This window comes from Silene latifolia, chromosome X, assembly GCF_048544455.1.
Source record: "Silene latifolia isolate original U9 population chromosome X, ASM4854445v1, whole genome shotgun sequence".
In the NCBI taxonomy this organism is placed as follows: domain Eukaryota; kingdom Viridiplantae; phylum Streptophyta; class Magnoliopsida; order Caryophyllales; family Caryophyllaceae; genus Silene; species Silene latifolia.
The window spans coordinates 297,727,684-297,748,241 of record NC_133537.1 but is presented as its reverse complement, the minus strand read 5'-3'; the positions used below and the strand labels follow the sequence as shown (position 1 = coordinate 297,748,241).

Here is a 20,558-nt window from a genome sequence, read left to right as displayed (position 1 = left end):
TGATGGACCTGGGTTGGGTTAGGATGGTACCTGAGGCTGCGTCGGACACCGTCGGTGGTCAGGGATGGGTAAAGGCGGTGAATTGGGTGGTTACCTTGCCGGAGTTGCGGGAAAAGGGTAGTTATTGTTTTCGCATAAAACCTGTTTTATACACCTACCCGTGACTTATTTTACTCGAGCCTGGGTTGGTTGGGTTCGTGGGGGTTAGTCGGTGATAGTGGTGGTCGTTGGCTGGTCTGTGGTTGTGATTAACGTGGTGGTTGACCGGAGTTGCATTAAAACAGGGGAGTGTGTCGGGTAGGTTATTGTTAGTTGTTGTTGTCTGGTGCGGGTGCTTGTGGGCCGTGAGGGAGGAGTTGTTGGTGGTGATGTGGTGCGGTGATGGTGCGTCTTGTGGTGGTGGTTGGTCAGGTAAGTTGTAGGTGGAGGTGATGGTGGCTGGTGTTGTTGTGGTTATGAGGAGTTGTTGTCGGCTGTTGTCATGGTTTGGTCGTGGTTGTGAACTGGCGTTTGGTGATGGCAGTGGGTGTTAGGCAAGGCTGCAACCACCGTGGCCAGGTGGTAGGCTGCCGTGGGGTGTGACTAGTGTTGGGTGTGTGAGTACGGGTTATCGTGGGTATGGGAATGAGTATTGAGTTGTTACAATTTATACATGACTTATATTATTATATAATGGGGATGAGGAACGGGTTTTGCTTTGGTGACTCGGGATTATATTTGAGTCGGGTTTTTATGTCGTGGACCTTTAATAATAATAATAATTAATTTGAATAATGAATAATATAATTTATAATAATTATTAAATAATAATAAAAGGTAATAAATTATAGTTGATGGAATATAATTAAAGTAGTTGATTTATAATTATTTTTTTTTTTTGGTAAAGGGTAAGTATATATAGCAAAAAAATCGTAACAATTTACATCATCGGAGTATAATTCAGTTTCATGAGTCTATCAAAAAAATAAAGCAACAGTACCCAGATTACATCAGTTACTAATACTTGCTAACCAATCTTCTTTCTTCCTTGTTAACTTTCCTCTATTCCTTGCCCAGAACCGACTCAGTGCATCCTTCAAAATATGATTGACCAGGAATGCAGGGCGAATCACAACATCAGAAACTCTAGCTTTGTTCCTAGCTTTCCAAATTCCATATATCACTGCAACATAGATAGCACACACCAATCTTTTCTGAAGTTTAGTCCCTCCATGACTCCTGTTATACCATACGTGCAAATCTTCAGGCTGTAATTGAATATGTAGAGCCTGCTGAATCAGAGTAAAGCATTGAATACTATAGCAGCAAGCATAAAACAAGTGATGATGGTTTTCATCTCCATTAGCACACAGAAAACAAGCAGGATCCACTCCAACCCCCATTCTAACCAGACGATCTTTGGTCATAAGCCTACCTTGAACAGCTGCCCAATAAATAAAAGAACTTTTGGGTATGTTCAGACGATTCCAACAGACATATCTCCATTCCAACAGACATAGCTGCCCAATAAATAAAAGAACAGCTTCATGCCTTCATTTTTTGTAAGTTTCTTGGATGAGATAGGGACACCCAAATATCTAAAGGGCAAGGACCCTCTCTTGAACCCAGACACTTGCAGAATGCTATTAATAGAAGCTTGGGGCATTCCATTGAAATAAATATCAGACTTTTCCTTGTTAAGGGATAAGCCAGAGGCAATAGAGAAGGTAGAGAATGCCCTAAGTAACCACATAATAGAAACTTCATCCCCTTTGGAAAATAAGAGTAAGTCATCAGCAAAAAGCAAGTGGTTAAGCTGCAATGGACCACACACAGGGTGGAATTTGAAATCCTGTTGATGACCTACAACCTTCAAGATTCTAGAAACATATTCCATACAGATTGTAAAAAGGAGAGGAGACAGTGGATCTCCTTGTCTAAGGCCTCTACACCCTTTGAAAAAGCCAAAAGTATTCCCATTTAAGGATAAGGAGTAGGAAGGAGAAGTAACACAAACCATCACTAAATCAATGAACTTCTGAGGAAATTTCAAGGCAGAGAGCATTTGTGAAAGAAATTCCCACTCAACAGTGTCGTATGCTTTTCTTAGATCAATTTTAATAAGACAACGAGGGGAGGCAGCTTTCCTATTATACAGTCTAACAATGTCTTGGCAGATTAAAATATTTTCCACAATATTTCTCCCTTTGATGAACCCTCCCTGGTTACTACTAATAATATCAGGCAACACTTGACCCAGTCTTGTGCACAAGATCTTAGCAATGCATTTGTAGATAGTATTACAACATGCTATAGGCCTAAATTCCATGACACTCACAGGGTTTGCGTTTTTAGGAATAAGAGTGATAGAAGTAGCATTAATTTGTTTCACCAATTTCCCAGTGTTAAAGAAAGACTTCACAGCATTAAAGATATCCCCACCCACAATATCCCAAGAGTCCTTGAAGAATTGGCTAGTATAGCCGTCAAGCCTAGGAGATTTAGTAGAAGGGATGGAGAAGATACATTCTTTGACCTCATCAAGAGACACAGGTTTGAGGAGAATGGCAGCATGAGCAAGGGATATAGTTTTACCTGATCTGACAGTAGGCACATGAAGTTTAGTCACAAGCTTGCTAGTCCCCAGTAAGTCTTGATAATAAGCCAAGAAAGAATTTTCAATATCAGCTGGTTCAGAATGGGAATGGCCCTGCATATCTTTAATTTGAAGGACCTTGTTATGAACTTGCCTAGCCTTAATCTTCCTATGATAGAAAGAAGTATTTTCATCCCCCTCTTTGAGCCATTCAGCTTTAGCTTTTTGTTGCAGGAAACTAAATTGAGCTTTTTGAAGGTTAGAAAACACCTTAGCAGCCTCCCTCTCATTTTGTCTAAGAGTCATGTCCCCTGGCTGCCTCTGCAGTTCAGTTTGGATATCATCCAGCTGCTGCCTTGCCACATCAGTAGCCTTTTCAATATCAGAAAATCTATTTTTGTTCAATAATTTCAGAGGTTTCTTCAGATTTCTTAATTTAGTGACAATCTGAAACATACTAATGCCAAGGACAGGTTTGTTCCACTCCATTTTGACCAACTCTTTGAAATCAGGATCCATACCCCACATGTTGAAATATCTGAAAGAAACTTTTTTAGTTTGGCATCTCTCCTTCCTATAGCAGATTATAGGGGTTTGATCAAACAGCCCTTCATTCATAAAATAGGCATAGCTATCAGGATATTTGAGCAGCCAATCATTGGACACAAGACATCTATCAATACGAGAATAGACCCTAGTAGCATGATCTTGTTTGTTATTCCATGTAAAGAATGATCCCTGAGCTTGAATGTCAGTGATGTCACAGGAGTCAACACACTGTCTGAAATCTACCAGTTCATTCCACATGACAGGTCTACCAAGTCTCTCATTAAAATTAAGAATAGAGTTGAAGTCCCCACAAACACACCAAGGCTGAGTAATTTGAGTACTGATTTGCTGCAACTCTCTCCATAAATGTTTCCTATCAGCCTCATCATTGAACCCATATACAACAGTAAAACAAAAGTTATCACCAGTAATATTTTCAACCACATCAACTGTGATTTCTTTGAGCGAATGGGGCCTCTCGAGTAGTCACATGAAACACATGTGGATCCCAAATTACCCACACACGACCTCCAAGATGATGTAAATTGTTATTGATACCAATCCAGTGTTGACACAGATTATTAAGGATAGTAGTAAAATCCTGAGTCTTCGCCTTTGTTTCAACTAAACCATAAAGACCTATTTTATTCAAATGTAGAAACCACTTTATTTCAGCTTGGTTATTAGGGTGGTTCATGCCTCTAACATTCCAACATCCAATGTTATCCATTATTGATTATTATTTGAGTACCAGTTCCCCCATTCTTGTCAGATTTATCACTCTCACAATCACTAACAACTTCAGCATAGGATTTCATAGGTGATGGAGGAGTGATATGATCCTGCCTAGTAAGTTGAATAATAGGACTCACAGGAATAAGAACTCTTGAATTGTGATGGGTTGGACCTCAAAATTTAGGTGAAGAAGGGGACATTCTAGGTGGACCAGCAGTTGTCTGAGGAGGTACAGGTCTCACAATAGGTCTCCATACCTGAACCTGTTTAGGTTTAACAGGAGCAGGTGCAGCTGGAGGTGCTGCAGCTTTCTTTCTGCATTGTTCAGTAGTATGGCCTATTCCTTTACAGTCAGAGCATACATCAGGTCTCCATTCATATTCGACCAACACACAGACTTCCATTCCTTTCTCATCCTTAAAAAATAATTTGCCAGGCAGTGCTTGCCCCACTTGAACCTCTACCATTAGCCTTGCATATCCCAATCTAGTTTTGTCTATAGTAGCACCATCAGCACGCATAAAGTTACCAAATTGAGATCCCAACTTAGCCAGAGTTTTTTCTCCCCAGAGTTTTAATCCCAAACCACACAATCTAATCCAGATAGGAACAGCTTTTACCTTCTCCTTAACAAGAGATGTTGTTTCAGTCCATGGTTTCACTACTAATGGTTTGTTATCAAACATAGGGAACCCTTGTTTAAGTACAAGATCTCTACATTCCAGAGTAGGGAAGTGAACAAGAAAAGCACCATTCGGAAGGAACGATATCTTATCATACTTATATTTCCCCCATAAACGATTAACAAACCCAGATAATAGTTCCCATGGGGGATTGCCTCCCAGAACATAACAAATGACAGCTGTAGACCAGTAATCAATTTATGGTTGCACATCCTCCATGGATAATTGAAGCAGAGGATGAGAGGAAGGACTAGAATCACTTACTGGAGTTTTGGTGTGTTTTTTACCTTTGACCTGAGTCCATCCATCCTCATTACCAGCTACTTCATTATCAGGAATTGTTGGAGCTACATATTCAGCCTCAGGAATTATTGAAACTTCCTCATCCTCTTCATTCTCAGATATGATCTCATGTTCTCCAATTGCATCCATATCCAACGGGGCAATACCCACAATCTCACCAACAGATTTTGTAGTCTTAGCGTCAGCAGATTGAGGAATATCACTACCAGAAGGACGATTCGTCGGCATATTCGTGTCGTCTAGATCAAGATTTTGCAGATTATTAAAAGATAGTCTTAGTTTTGCTTTAGATTTAATTTATTTCCTAATATGAGAAGGTTTTGATCTAGGTTTTTTTGCCATAACGCAGAAAAAACCCTAATTAGCGAAGAGAGAAGCTAGAGCTTTCTCTCTCTACCTTTCCCATTATCAAAAATTTAATTGATCGTTGATTTATAATTAAGTTATTGAATTAATTAGTAATTATAAACATTATTACCATTAGGTGACGGTATTGTGAGGAGCTATTTTATTGGATTGCGTGATTGAAGTGCTTACTCTCGAGGTAGGATAACTACTCAACTTGTCTTGCTATTTATTTGATAAGAGGAATTGTGAAACTTTGTGGATAATTGCCATGGGATGAATTGTCGGATGTGAGTTATATGTCATGGAATTATATTTTGGTTATTGGTTTATTCATATTGTTTATTGGATATCTCAAATTCGGTCTGAGAGGACTTATGGTTATTGTTAGTATTACATATCTCTGAGTGGATACCTCAGCCTCGTGTTGAGATGGGTTATTGTTATTGTATTGTCATTGCTATATATCGTAATTGTTGGATACCTCAATTTTATACTCGGATGGTGGATACCTCAACTTCGGTTGGGATGGTGGGTACTTCAACTTCGGTTGGAATGATGGATACCTCGGGCCAGGGATTGGCGGGATGAATGGGTGTTTCGGGTGATGAGCTCAGTTGTATTGGTATTATATATCATATCATTTCACTTTGACTTGTTGTTGGTTATTCCTACTCAACCTCGTGGTTGACAGTGTATTCGTGAACACCTGCGGTGAACCGTTTTGTGGGGAGCAGATTTGACAGGTACTAAAGATTAGCTGACTTGGCAGTATTGGATGAGAGCTTGATTTGGACCATATTTGAAGTCTAGATCACATAGAAAATTATATCACGTTATTTATTTCCGCTGCGAATTGTAAATGTTTTATATTAAGTTTTAGTGGGTTAAGTTGTAATAAACATGTAATTATTAAATTTTAATTTAAAGTACTTTGGTGAGTTGGACTTTGTTATTCAGTACCTCGGGAAAACCGAGATCGTAACAGTCCCATTTATTTGGGAATGTCTAGCTAAAGGCTCCTGAATAAATGGGGGTGTTACAAAGTGGTATCAGAACAAAACGATCCTCGGGCCTAACCAATGAACCTAATAATGAATATAGGATGTGTCTAATAAAATGAACCCGGGTAGAAACTGTTAGGTGCCCCTTTAGGCTTAGGATGAGAAGGTACCCTCACTCCGAACCCCGGCCCTTCCAGTTTTGAACCGGTTACCTCGAGAGATAACTAAGAGCGGGGAAAACTAAAATAAATATTGAGTATCTCTTAGGATTCATTGATGACTTGAAGGTGTATTGTTTTTATTGATTGGATGTGTATTGTTGATGACCAATGTTACGGGACGTAACCTTGATTTTAAGGAGGACGGGATGGATAAAATAATGATGTGATGTTGAATTGTTTTGATCATAAGCATGAAAGTTATTACAAATTGATATTGATTATGTGGTTGGATGTTGTGTGATAGTAGTATCATGTCTAGTGATATGCGGTTGTGTGAATCCCAAAGCCATGTTATTTAAAAAATATTATGAAATGATTAAGCTTGTGATATGAATGCTTTAGAGTATATACTAGTCGTGTGTGAAAGTTTATTGACCAAGTTGTGTTGATATAGAAGTAGGAGGGTGTTAATAAGTGCTTGTGACCTAGTAAAAAGGAACCTAGAGCTGAACTTTATTTCGTCAAGTTTTACCCCTATTTGATTTAGTTTCCATTTCACCTCCATTTATCATACAAGGTTGATATTTTTATGAGCGATAATCCAGTGAGTTAGCTTACCAATGCCATTGGTCTCATGTTTAAAAGTTTTATGGGTTGGGAGAAATAAATAATTTAGTAGACAGTGGTCAGAAAGTTCATGTACAGTGAAGTTTTCGACAAACGATTTTGTAAAATTTCTTATTTAATTTGTACCTAATATTTTTACCTAATTCCAACTCCAATATTTAAAGGACTCAAATATATTTTCAAATTGATAAGCCATGTTGTAAGGTGAATTTTGTACAATTAATAGTGATTTTACAAGTTGACCTAAAATTTTGACTTTTTGCTGATCAATTTTTGTTTCGACCCACTTAATTGTAAAAATCTTTATTAATTTGTTATTCGAGATTTGGACTTGATTATTTTTCTCTTTCTTTAAAAACTCTTTATATTCTCTGGAAAATATGAAAACTCAACGTGGAATGTAATGGTTAATTAATGGTGAATTTTGAAAGTTACAGCTTGACCTTAATTTCCGAAAACGCAAGTTTCACCTAAAAAAAAAAATAGTGTAAATGTTTTATCAAATCTTAACCTATGTTAGATGAGAGATATGAGTGGATATGGGGGACCTAACGGGTAGAATTGACCACACCTTATCTTTGAAAGTATATAATGTTTAAAATGTTGAGCCATCTTACCTCGGATAGAAACTTACGTTGCCTTGTTCTAACTTTTATAGAACCATGCCGCCAAAGAGATCTACACCTACACCCTCTACCATGTCCCAAGAGCAGATTGGCCGTTTGATATCTATGAATGAGGCTTTGATCTGCTCAAGGCTAAAGGTTCGATTCGAGATCCAAAGAAAGATGAGTGCTAATATTGCAAGACATAACCCGACGAAGTACGATGGATTAGGTGAACCATCCTTACTAGGAGATTGGCATAGGGAGTTTGATAACCTTTTTGAGTTGTTAGGATGTCCTGCGGAGCTGCAAGTAGATCAAGCTGCTTACTATTTGAGGGGAAAAGCGGGTTTGTGGTGGAATCGTAGTAAGGAAGTCTTAAGGGAAGCTTGGAGTGAGAGTGATGAACCTTTTATAACTTGGAAGGGTTTCAAGGAAAATATGAGAGCTGTATTTGTACCAGAACATATTAGGAGTAAAATGAGAGCCGAATTTGATTCCTTCAAGATGACTGAGGAGATGACAGTAGAGACTTATTATAACAGGTTTCTGGAATTATCAGAATATGTAGCTGATTTGAATTTTAGTGATGAGATGTTGGCACTCAGATTTGAAAAGGGATTAACAACCACTATTAAGAAGAGGCTTGCAACTGGTCAGCCAAGTACCATGGATGATGTTTATCAAATGAGCACTTGCCGAGAGAATTGCAGATATGTTACAGGAAGAGAAGAAGGAGAGGAAAGAGAAGGGTGAGAAAAGAAAGTCAGAGACTACGAATGAGAGTGCAGGAGAAGGCAAGAAGCAGAATATAAACTAGTTTCGGTCCTATGCCTCAGAAGGAGTATCGTTACGGGGGAATTACAGCGGTGGGAGAGGCCAATCCAATTTTAGTACGCCAAGTTTAAGTAGATCTTTTAGGTGTGGAAAAATGGGTCATAAGGCCGTGTCTTGCAGGGTATTTAGGCGTAATCAAAGTAACAGAATGGAAACGAAAATAGAGATTATGGAGTGGGAAACCAAGGGCTTTATCAAACCCCAATGTCAATTATTGGAAGTAATAGGAATCCAGGACAGTGGGCTAATCACAGAAGCTATAGCAATAGACAAGGCAATGGAGGTGACCAGAGTAATGGTGGGAAAACATTTGGAACAGCTAGTACGGTACAAGGGAATGGGGAAAAGAGTAATTAGGATTCATTGGGAGGATTAGAGTCTTATCATTTATATAGGTATTTAAAGTTGATAGTTGTTTTAATAAAATTGTAGTAGTTACGAAACTTCGGGACGAAGTTTATTTTTAGGGGGGTAGAATGTGAGACCTCTTGTTTTAAGTTTATTTTGTGATACATTTTCATGTTTTGAATTAGTTTTGTGATACGATTTGATAAGTATGATATGGTTTGATAATGGTTAAATAAGTTAATTATGTTGCGGATGTTTATAAATGTTGTTTTAGTGGTAATGGGCGAACTTCGGGACGAAAATCATTTTAAGAGGGGAAGACTGTAATACCCCGTAATCTAATAAGTATTTATAAGAATTGATTATGTAATTTTAATAATTAATTAAAAGACATTTATATTAATAATTGCAAATAAGACGGTAACTAATAATAAAGTAATGGACGAGTCAGGAAGTTGTGTTGGACTGAGTATAATAATAATAATAATAATAATAATAATAATAATAATAATAATAATAATAATAATAATAATAATAATAATAATAATAATAATAATAATAATAATAATAATAATAGTAATAATAATAATAATAATAATAATAATAATAATAATAATAATAATAATAATAATAATAATAATAATAATAATAATAATAATAATAATAATAATAATAATAATAATAATAATAATAATAATAATAATAATAATAATAATAATAATCGTATTTGTATAATAGAACTAATATGGTAATTATATAGTTTCCTAATTGCTTGCTTATATATATGACCTACCTATATAAATAAACTTTATTGATCATAAAACACAAATAATAATTCACATAAGAGAAAAGAGAAGGAAAGGAACAACTAGCTAGGAGATCGTCACAAGGTAATTTTCTAATCGTCTCTTACATACTCAACTTAAGACTAATATAACTCGTTAAATAGACAACCGTAGACTGACTCGAGACCATGACCTTGACCATGGGACATCAGGGATTGACCGGACCTACCGTTGAACACCGTTGACCAACGGGAGAGGGTGTTTTCAGGGGGTTTTATGTGGTGGTTGCGGCTGTTGTTTAACACGTTTACTATACTGTATTGAACTCATATGCAAATCGTGATGGACCTGGGTTGGGTTAGGATGGTACCTGAGGCTGCGTCGGACACCGTCGGTGGTCAGGGATGGGTAAAGGCGGTGAATTGGGTGGTTACCTTGCCGGAGTTGCGGGAAAAGGGTAGTTATTATTTTCGTATAAAACCTGTTTTATACACCTACCCGTGACTTATTTCACTCGAGCCTGGGTTGGTTGGGTTCGTGGGGGTTAGTCGGTGATAGTGGTGGTCGTAGGCTGGTTTGTGGTTGTGGTTAACGTGGTGGTTGACCGGAGTTGCGTTAAAACAGGGGAGTGTGTCGGGTAGGTTATTGTTAGTTGTTGTTGTCTGGTGCGGGTGCTTGTGGGCCGTGAGGGAGGAGTTGTTGGTGGTGATGTGGTGCGGTGGTGGTGTGTCCTGTGGTGGTGGTTAGTCAGGTAAGTTGTAGGTGGAGGGGATGGTGGCCGGTGTTGTTGTGGTTATGAGGAGTTGTTGTCGGCTGTTGGCATGGTTTGGTCGTGGTTGTGAACTGGCGTTTGGTGATGGCAGTGGGTGTTGGGCAAGGCTGCAACCACCGTGGCCAGGTGGTAGGCTGCCGTGGGGTGTGACTAGTGTTGGGTGAGTGAGTACGGGTTATCGTGGGTATGGGAATGAGTATTGAGTTGTTACAATTTATACCTGACTTATATTATTATATAATGGGTATGAGGAACAGGTTTTGCTTTGGTGACTCGGGATTATATTTGAGTCGGGTTTTTATGTCGTGGACCTTTAATAATAATAATAATTAATTTGAATAATGAATAATATAATTTATAATAATTATTAAATAATAATAGAAGGTAATAAATTATAGTTGATGGAATATAATTAAAGTAGTTGATTTATAATTAAGTTATTTAATTAATTAGTAATTATAAACATTATTACTATTAGGTGACGGTATTGTGAGGAGCTATTTTATTGGATTGCGTGATTGAAGTGCTTACTCTCGAGGTAGGATAACTACTCAACTTGTCTTGCTATTTATTTGATAAGAGGAATTGTGAAACTGTGTGGATAATTGCCATTGGATGAATTTTCGGATGTGAGTTATATGTCATGGAATTATATTTTGGTTATTGGTTTATTCATATTATTTATTGGATATCTCAGATTCGGTCTGAGAGGAGTTATGGTTATTGTTAGTATTACATATCTTTGAGTGGATAACTCAGCCTCGTGTTGAGATGGGTTATTGTTATTGTATTGTCATTTCTATATATCGTAATTGTTGGATACCTCAGTTTTATACTGGGATGGTGGATACCTCAACATCGGTTGGGATGGTGGATACTTCAACCTCGGTTGGAATGATGGATACCCCGGGCCAGGGATTGGCGGGATGAATGGGTGTTTCGGGTGATGAGCTCAGTTGTATTGGCATTATATATCATATCATTTCACTTTGACTTGTTGTTGGTTATTCCTACTCAACCTCGTGGTTGACAGTGTATTCGTGAACACCTGCGGTGAACCGTTTTATGGGGAGCAGATTTGACAGGTACTAAAGATTAGCTGACTTGGGAGCATTGGATGAGAGCTTGACTTGGACCATAGTTGAAGTCTAGATCACATAGAATAATTATATCACTTTATTTATTTCCGCTGCGAATTGTAAATGTTTTATATTAAGTTTTAGTGGGTTAAGTTGTAATAAACATGTAATTATTAAATTTTAATTTAAAGTACTTTGGTGAGTTGGACTTTGTTATTCACTACCTCGGGAAAACCGAGATGGTAATAGTCCTATTTATTTGGGAATGTCTAGCTAAAGGCTCCTGAATAAATGGGGGTGTTACATTCTTTGCCATTTCTTTTGATTTTTGGCATTTCAATACTTGACAACTTTTAACTTTTCTTTGCATTTTCTTTTGAACATTTTCAAAGTCACCCCAATTAGTAACAAGGGTGCCTTATTTTTGAAGCATAGGAGTTTTCATTTTTGTTACTCCTCTTTTCTTTTGATGCAATTGAAAACTTTTTCTTTTCTTTTCTTTTCTTGAACTCAAATTTTTGAATAATTTCTTTTTGTGCCCATTCCCTTTGGTCACAAAAATGTATGGTAGAACATGGATGAATGATGGTTGCATGGTTTCAAGGGTCACCTTGGAATAAACGGTAGCCAAGGAGTTATCACACCACAAGGTACTCTTGACTAGGCCTTAATCCATGGGTCAAAGGATACTAGCATGACACATCCTAGGGTGTTTTACAAGTATTCTAACAAGCAAAGTCTTTAAGAAGAAAAAGCATCTACTAGGGCCTATATACACTTGTCAAGCTTCCCAAGTAGACGGTTTCACAAAAATTTTCTAACATGCAACTACATGCCATGATGCAACTAACATATATACATCCTAATGCATATGCTTCTACCAACTAGTATGCCAAATAATCTAAATGCAAGTCCTAAATTCACATTGTTTATACCGCATCAATCAAAATAAAGCCACATAGTCATTAACATAAAGAGGAAAAAGGAGATTGGAAAGATCATACCATGCGGTCTTCAATATCCTCATGTCTCGGATGTGGCGTAGTCGATCAATGTGAAAAGGATGAACAAACACAATATATACAAAACAATATATACAAGACTACACTACAAAGGAAATGAACATGTTTTTGAGTTTTTCAAATTTTCAAATTTTTATGATTTTTATCTTTATGAAACAAAAAGACATGTTTTTGTATTTTTCAAAAAAATTCAATTTTTATGTGTTTTTGGAATATAAATTCCCATCCCCCACTTTATTTTAGACATTGTCCTCAATGTACATGTAGGATTAGGAATAAAAAGGAAATACATGTTTTTGAATTTTTTTTTATTTTTTGAAATAAAGTACAAATGCAATGATATGATATGAATGAATGCATGCTCTAACTAAATGCGATTCTATACGACATATATAACAAATGAATGCAATCTAAACTATATTATATGATGCATGATAGATGCTTAAGTCACTTATGATCAAACCTCCCCAAACCGATTTAAACACTATTTCTAGTGTAGAAATGAATAGGATTGATCATTAGTGATTATGCAACTATCTACATGGGGTATATCACAATGCAAACTATACTACATGAAAATGCAATATGAAATATAATACAAGTGCATGTGAAGGCTAAACTAAATGCAATGCATTATACAAAAGAGAGAGGGAGAGAAGAGTATCATACAAATGGAGGTGGTGAGGTAGGCATCTCTCACTCGTCATCATCATCTTGGTGGTAGCCATACCTACTAGAGCATCCTTCTTGGTCATACCCTCCTCCTTGAACAGAGTATCCTCCACCTTGACCACCAAAGTTCCTGGCTTGGTTCCCTTGATTAAGGAACAAAAGATGTGGTTGAGCCCAAGATGGTCGAGGGCCATTAGGTTCGATGTACCCTTGTTGTGCCATTTGATAGTACTAAGGATAAAGGGCCATATAGTTATCGACCCTCCCTTCATGCACCCCAAGATCAACTCTATTCATAAGGTTCATCAAGTCATGAATACCCGGGGTATCGGGGATTTGTGGTTCGAATGGCGTATGAGGAGTAGGTGATGTGACTCGTATTTGCGCACATTTAGTCCCCTGATTGAGCCCATTTTGCATACTATTATAACATTCCATAGCCATTTTATCCGTCAAATGCTTTCTATTATGCTTTCCTAGTGCATTTTATATGTTTTGTAGGAAAGGAGATAATAAGGCGGAAATTCCCGTCTTTCGTGCATATTTGGAAGCTTATTGATGATATTGGATGGACAAGTATTGAAGGAGAGGCAAGAACTAAAGACTAATTTCACAAGAATAAGAAGAAAGTGAAGAAAAGGATTCTGAAGCAGAAACCGAGCGTCCAAACCTTGAAGACGCTCGGATTCCCTTGCTACAATCCGAGCGGATTTACCTAAAGACGCTCGTCCACCTCTGCAACAATCCGAGCGGATTCCCCTCCTGGACGAGCGGATCGTGGCGTCTTCAGCTGAGATGCTCATCTCTCCGAAAAGACTAGCAATTCCCTGTTTAGAACTCACAAATGTTAATTACTAATTTAGCCTTAGTTAACCTAATGAAGCTCTACTATATATACCCCACTTGTAAATAATCAAAGCATGAAGTTTTTAGAGTAGAGAGCCTCCATATTAGAAATTCCTCTTAGATTAGATTAGGAATAGATTAGAATAGATTACTCTTTAATCTTTCCACAAATTTCACATTAATCTCTCCTTAATTATTGTTCAAGTTTGTTACTTTTGGGTAATTGAAGATTATTGGGTTATTATTGGAGGATTGACAACCCTTCATCAATCATTATTCTTTGCATTATTATTTTGGAATCTCCATAGGTATAATTCTCTTAATCCTTATTTTAATTATTCTTAATCTTTCTTACTTGTTCATCATGTTTTACCTTGTTAATATGATTGACAACCTTGTTAGCATGTTAAACTTGATAATGGGTGAGTAGTCTCTTAGCTAGGATTAGTGGGTAATTAGGGAAACCAACATGGGGATTGATTCATGCTTAATCTAATGTGTATTCATAATCAAATTGCTTGCTTGTTGTGATGTCAACTTTATGCACATGTTATGTTTGATGAAATGCTAAGCCTATGAATCCTTGCATTTTTACCATCTCTTATCCACTCAACAAGACTTGTAAGATATAAACCAACTCGAGTCTTGTCAGACCATGCATAGACGTTGAATAGGAGGAAATTAAGTCAATTTGTAGGTGTTGTACAATCTAATCGATTCGGCTCCGGGACCCAACTCTTCCTATGAACCGTAAGACATAAACCAACTCGGTTCCTTCACAACATTAATTGCTTGCAACTTTGTAAACATGTTTGTATGATCAACACCATGAATCCCCTATGACCCCATGACATCCTAGTCCTCTTTAATACTTGTTTACACCTTTATTTGCTTTATTGTTTGTTTTACTTTATTACTTTCATTAGTTTAAAACACAACTACAAACCCAAAAAATTTGTGACACTAGCATAAATTGAGATAGATAGACTTAGAACCCAAAGCACACCGTCCCATGGATCGACCTCGACTTACCACTAACTAGTTGTTTGTTGAGTATTATAAATGTGTTTGATTGGGAGACCCGATGACATCACCCATCAAAATGGCGCCGTTGCCGGGGATGGTGTTATGTGATTAAGTTCTTACTTTTTTGTCTATTTTTATTTATGCTTTAATCTTGAGGAACTTGTTCCTCAAGGTTCGTTTGACCGTTTTCTTGTAGTTTCCTTGTTTGTAGTTGTATCTTTATCTTGGCTATAATGATGAGCCAAGACTTGACATATGGAGTATGTGGTGGATCTTTTGAGTATGACTATGGGTATGGGGAGTTTGAGGAGCAAGTCAACACAAACATACCTTACTACTCATACAATGAAAATCCTAACTACTACCCAACTTTTCCCACCAAAATCCCACATCCATTTTCCACAACAACCACCTACCCAAAACTCACTTTACTATCAATTCTAAATGCCACAATATGAGCTTTTTCACACATACCCACAACAAGAAGAGGAACCCATTCAAAATATGATTCTCCAAATGATGGGAGATCAACAAAACTTCTTCAAACAAATGGTAGAGGAGAGCCAAAAGAGGGATAATGTTCTTCAAGGCATTGTTGCCCAAGGTGAGGAATTGGAGATTCAAATTGCCCAAATGAAAGAATCCCAAGAAATCACTACCCACCATTGTTTGGACATTGATCATGAATGTGAATTTGAAGTAGTAACTTTTGACATGGAAGATGAGAAATGGTAAGAGCCAATCTCCTTGAGCTCTTGTGAGTATGAAAGTGTGGTGTTTGATGAGGAAGATATGAGGTTGAGTAAGCCAAATACTCTTAGCCTTTGTGAGTATGAGGGTGTGTCCTTTGAAGTGAATGTTGAGATGTTGGAGAAAGAGTTGAATGAAGCCCCGATTTATGATTCATATGAAGATAGCTATGATGACCAATTCGTGTTTTACAAGAACTCATGGGATAAGGGAGAGGAGATTTGTGAGGTTGCTCTCCTTGAGGAACCTATCCTTGAGACGTTTGAGATATCCTATCATAAAGATGAATGTCCTTTCCCTATCTCCCATGAAGACTACTTGACACCTACCATGGAGCCAATGATTGTTGAAGAGGATATGGTGGACCTTCTTCAAAAAGTCAAAGCATCATACAAAAGCTACTTGGTGGAAAAGCTCAAAGATAAACTTGCACGTGAAGCAACTTGTGGAAATTTGGCATCCACAATCCCAACTTCTAAGGAACTCGATCATCAAAGTCATGACAATTCTCCTTCCACCTTGGAAGGATTGAAAAATCAAAATGCTATCATCATCACCAAAATTGAAGAAGAAGTTGGTGAGTGGAAGTCTACGGATGAAAATGAACCATACTTCGTACCTAGTGTTAACAAGAATCATGGGCTTATTTATTGGAAGCATTGGGAAAGCTGAAAGAAAGAACATATCACAAACTTCCTTGGCCAAAGTTCATGTTCAAATGGAGCAACTCATACTTGTGCTTATTTGGAGCTTGTTCACAAGCTTTCGATCTTCTATTGAGAGCCTTGAGCTCTATGGACAAGAATTTCTACAATTTGAACTAGTTTGGTGGAGTTCTATCTCAAACCACCATTTGTAAGATATTTCTTGGAATTCTACCTTGTATAATATTGTACATTTTTGCATTTTTATTTAATTTCTTGCATGAGAGTAGTGAGAGAGAGTTTTCTTACATTTTTATTGAGTACAATTTAAGAAAAAGATAAGGAGGAACAACAAATTGGTGTAAGGGTATGATTTTGCAAAGAAAAGAAAGAAAAGGAAGAAAAACAGCGAAAAGACGCTCGTCCCGAGGGCTGGATGCTCGTCCAAGGCCTTCATCAGGGTACTGTTCAGCGCTGTCACATAATCCGAGCGGATTTGGCAAAAGACGCTCGTCCATAGGGAAGACGCTCGGATTGCATTTTGGACGCTCGTCCTAAAAGTCACCTGAAGAAAAGCTCTGGGACTGTACCAAAATCCGAGCGTATTTTTGAGAAGCCGCTCGTCCAATGTCAGACGCTCGTCCAAGACAGAAGATGCTCGTCTTCCGCCTACTTCCGAAAATGCAAAGTTCCTGTCCCGAAATCCGAGCAGATTTTATGTAAGACGCTCGGAATCTGCAGAGGCAAGACGCTCGTTCCGCAAGGAAGCCGCTCGGATTCTGGCGTTTTTCTCGAATTATCCGCCCAGGCCCCACCCATGTCCGCTCGTCTTCCCCCTTTTTCTATAAAAACACCCCCTTTCTCTCTTATTTCCTCACCTTATCTAACCTTAAATCACTCATCTTCATCCCCAAAAACACTCCCCTCACAATAAAAGCCAACAAAAGCCCCAATCTTCCCAATCCAAGATGATAAATATCAAGGGCAAGGCTAAGAAACTTATTGAATCCGCCGCTAGGAAACGCAAGGGTTCATCCTCTTCATCCCCACAAGAAAGGGTGCCGCCAAGGAACTTCCGCCCCATCATGAGAGGAGGGATTTAGCAACTTGAGTACTTCCCGGAGGTACTCTTCACCTCCGAAGCCCACCGTAAGAAGTTCGTCGAGTTGCTAGGTAAGCACTATGAACCCACTCAGTTTATCGATACTAGGGTGTTAGAAACTCTTGGGATAAGGTACCACACCGAGATGTTCTTTGATGGCTTAGGGATTGGAAAATTATTCCATGCCCATGAGGAGACGAACCTTAGTCTCACCCTGGAATTTTTGAGTAGCCTCCGTATCGTCACGAACACTCGAACCAATGTGAGCATGGAGTTTAGGTTGTGCAACCTAGACCATAGCCTCACACTTGATCAATTTGCTCACATTTTCGGTCTTGTTGTACCAACCGACTATACCGACAAACCCGCCGATTTCGATGTGGACCTTCTTTGGAAGGCTATTTTCGGGAGGGATTTTATCCACCAAAAACAGTGTTATACCTTCGCTATCCAACACCCGGTGATTCGGATCAACGAACGCTTTGTAGCCGGCACCATCAATGGGAGCTATGAACAAGATAGGTGCACTCTCATTGATTTAACATTCCTTGAGTCCTATCTAAATGTTCGGGGGATGAGGCGATACAACTTCAATACCCCCCTTGAGATGGTTCCAAGGTTCTGTTTAGGTATTTTTTACCAAGTTGATTGATTAGGGTTAATGCTGTCTTACTCGTTGGTTGATTGTATGATCGTTCGTACGTTAATAAATAAATAGAGCATGTAATGTAAATTGACACGTAAGATTTTGGTGACGCGGAAAACCCAATGTGGGAACAACCGCGGGAGAGACGGTACCTTGCCAAATATTGCACTATGCTTGAATAGGAGGATGATTATAATAGTGGCGTAAAGCTAATCCTGCTGGCCCTAAGCGTCTGGCCTGCAAGATCTTGGAGGAATGTATATTTGAGTATAATAATGTGACGTGGTGTTAATGCGTTCTTGAATGTGAATGTGTGGATGCGGATGTGTTGAATGTCCTTCTTGTTTCGCTTCCGTGGCTATTTATAGGGTAAGAACCCTAGATATGTCCTACTTCGAATATGGAAAGGGAATATAGTTTCCATAAGAACTCTTTCCATACTTGGACGCCTTTCCCAATTCTCCCTGATCTCCCTAACTTCTCCCTATCTTCTCCCTAACTTCTCCTTCCTTAATCCGGGCGCCTTCTATGATGGGCCCCTGATCTCCCTTGAGCCCGTTTTCCCTTTCTCCAACCGCGGGCTTCCTTCCTCCTTATCACTCCTTCCATAGCTTTCTATTTTATTAAGTGGGCCTTCTATATTGTGCTATTTTTAGCCCAAACAGTTTGCCCCAAATTTCTTGTGAAGTACGCTTCTAGGTATCGAGCAAGGAATTTACGTAACCGAATGCTAAAAACCCTAAGCCGTCTTTTACACTCCATCCCATGCAATCCATCATGCCAGCCGCCCTATTCCTCTTTTCTCTCACCCTACTCCCTCTCTCCTCTTTATAACTCCAACCTCCACCTTCCACTTTCATTAATCTTAAATCATTTCAAAAATATTCTTCTCTCTTAAACCCTCAACCTTCCTTCTTCTTTATTTTTTGCCGGCTTCACTGTTCCTCTTCCTCCGTCTCTTTCACCATGTACTCCTCCCTCTTTCCTTCTTTTAATTTCCATTTTCTCTTTCCACCATGGGCAAAACTCGACAATCCTCCACACCCTCTGACCGTAATCTCGACCCCACTTTTCCTTCTCGGGGACTTTTTAAACATCCCCACGACTGTGATTCAGCTTTGACTCCGGCCGACATTCCTATGATCAAGAGTCTGCTTGGTCTTGGTGATGGGGTGGACATTGACATTCCTGAACCGGGACAGAAAGCTGACGCCCTTCGTCCAGGGTGGGTTAGTTTTTACCTGTACCCATTTTGATACGGCCTCCGTTTTCCTTTTCCTAAACTCGTTCAAGACTTCATCTTCACCAACAACTTTGCCATGGCACAAATTTCTGCTGCCATTTGGAGAGTTCTTCTCTATTCTCTGGCCGCCGGTCAGAATACTTGTAAATCTGTCACTCTGGCGACCTAGCCCATATGTACAACATCAGATCCCTGGACAGGGCTCAATTCTCATTCCGGGGCCATGGAGAGGCTCCCTTCAGACACGTGTCAAAATCCCGTGATGAGAAATGGTTTGAGGACTTCTTCTTCGTGAGGAAGGACTTCATCCAGCCTCCTGCTGATTACATCTTCGAGAAATAGGTTCTAACTTCGAGTAAGTAGCCTTCCTGTCACCTGATTTATTTTATCCCGCTGGTTACTAGCTTACTTTATCGTCTTCGTGCAGGCCCCTGTGACCTGACCCGCATTGGTGCCAAGATCCCACTGCGATAAAAACTGTTCAAAGATCTCTCGAATCGAGAGAAAGTTCCCAGACCTGCTTCCTGGTTTTTCACCTGCTTCCTCCTCCAATCCTCATCAGTCGGCTCAAAGTATATCTTCTGGTAAGACTTCTACAGCCGTTTTAATTTGCATGCTATTTGTTCTGATGTTTTAAGCATCCTGTCATCTGAGACTATATATGCTTGCAGGTTCAAAAGTTGATCAATTAGAAATCATCCTCCAAAGTGCCAAAAGAAAGAGACCTTCCGCCAGCCCTGATGTGGCCTCTGCCTCCAAGAGGAGTGCACCTGCTGCTTCCTTCCAGACTCCTCCCACATTTTCCAGTTCTGCTACACGCGAGCCCTTGGAGGTCGACCCGTTGTCTCGTCATCCGCCTACTCCTCCTGCCAGTCCTCGTGCTTCATCCAGTGGAGGCATTACTTCGCATTTCCCATAGGGCTTTGGGAATGTGGACAAGATGCCATACTGGCCGGAGATTGACCAGCTGCTCTTCCCTCCTCTTGAGGAGACATTCTTAGAGTTCTCCCCAGAGGAGATGGCTGAGAACGACGTCCACAATGCCTTCATGGTAAATACTCTTCATTTTCTACCTGTCTGTTTGTCTGCTTTTGCTTAGATTCTGCCTCTTTACTTCCCTTGCTGACTCCTGATTTTCCTGCCCCAGACCCTCCAGTCTGCACTCTATAATAGGAGGATGATCAAAATAGTGCAGACCA

At 39.0% G+C, this 20,558-nt stretch overlaps 1 protein-coding gene across 1 annotated transcript; it reads right to left on the bottom strand.

Moving 5' to 3' along the window:
* Positions 1 to 989: 989 nt before the first annotated feature.
* On the bottom strand, positions 990 to 1,382 carry LOC141620357 (uncharacterized). Its single transcript, XM_074437251.1, has one exon. The coding sequence runs from the start codon at positions 1,380 to 1,382 to the stop codon at positions 990 to 992; it is 393 nt and encodes a 130-aa protein (XP_074293352.1).
* Between the last annotated feature and the right edge of the window lie 19,176 nt (positions 1,383 to 20,558).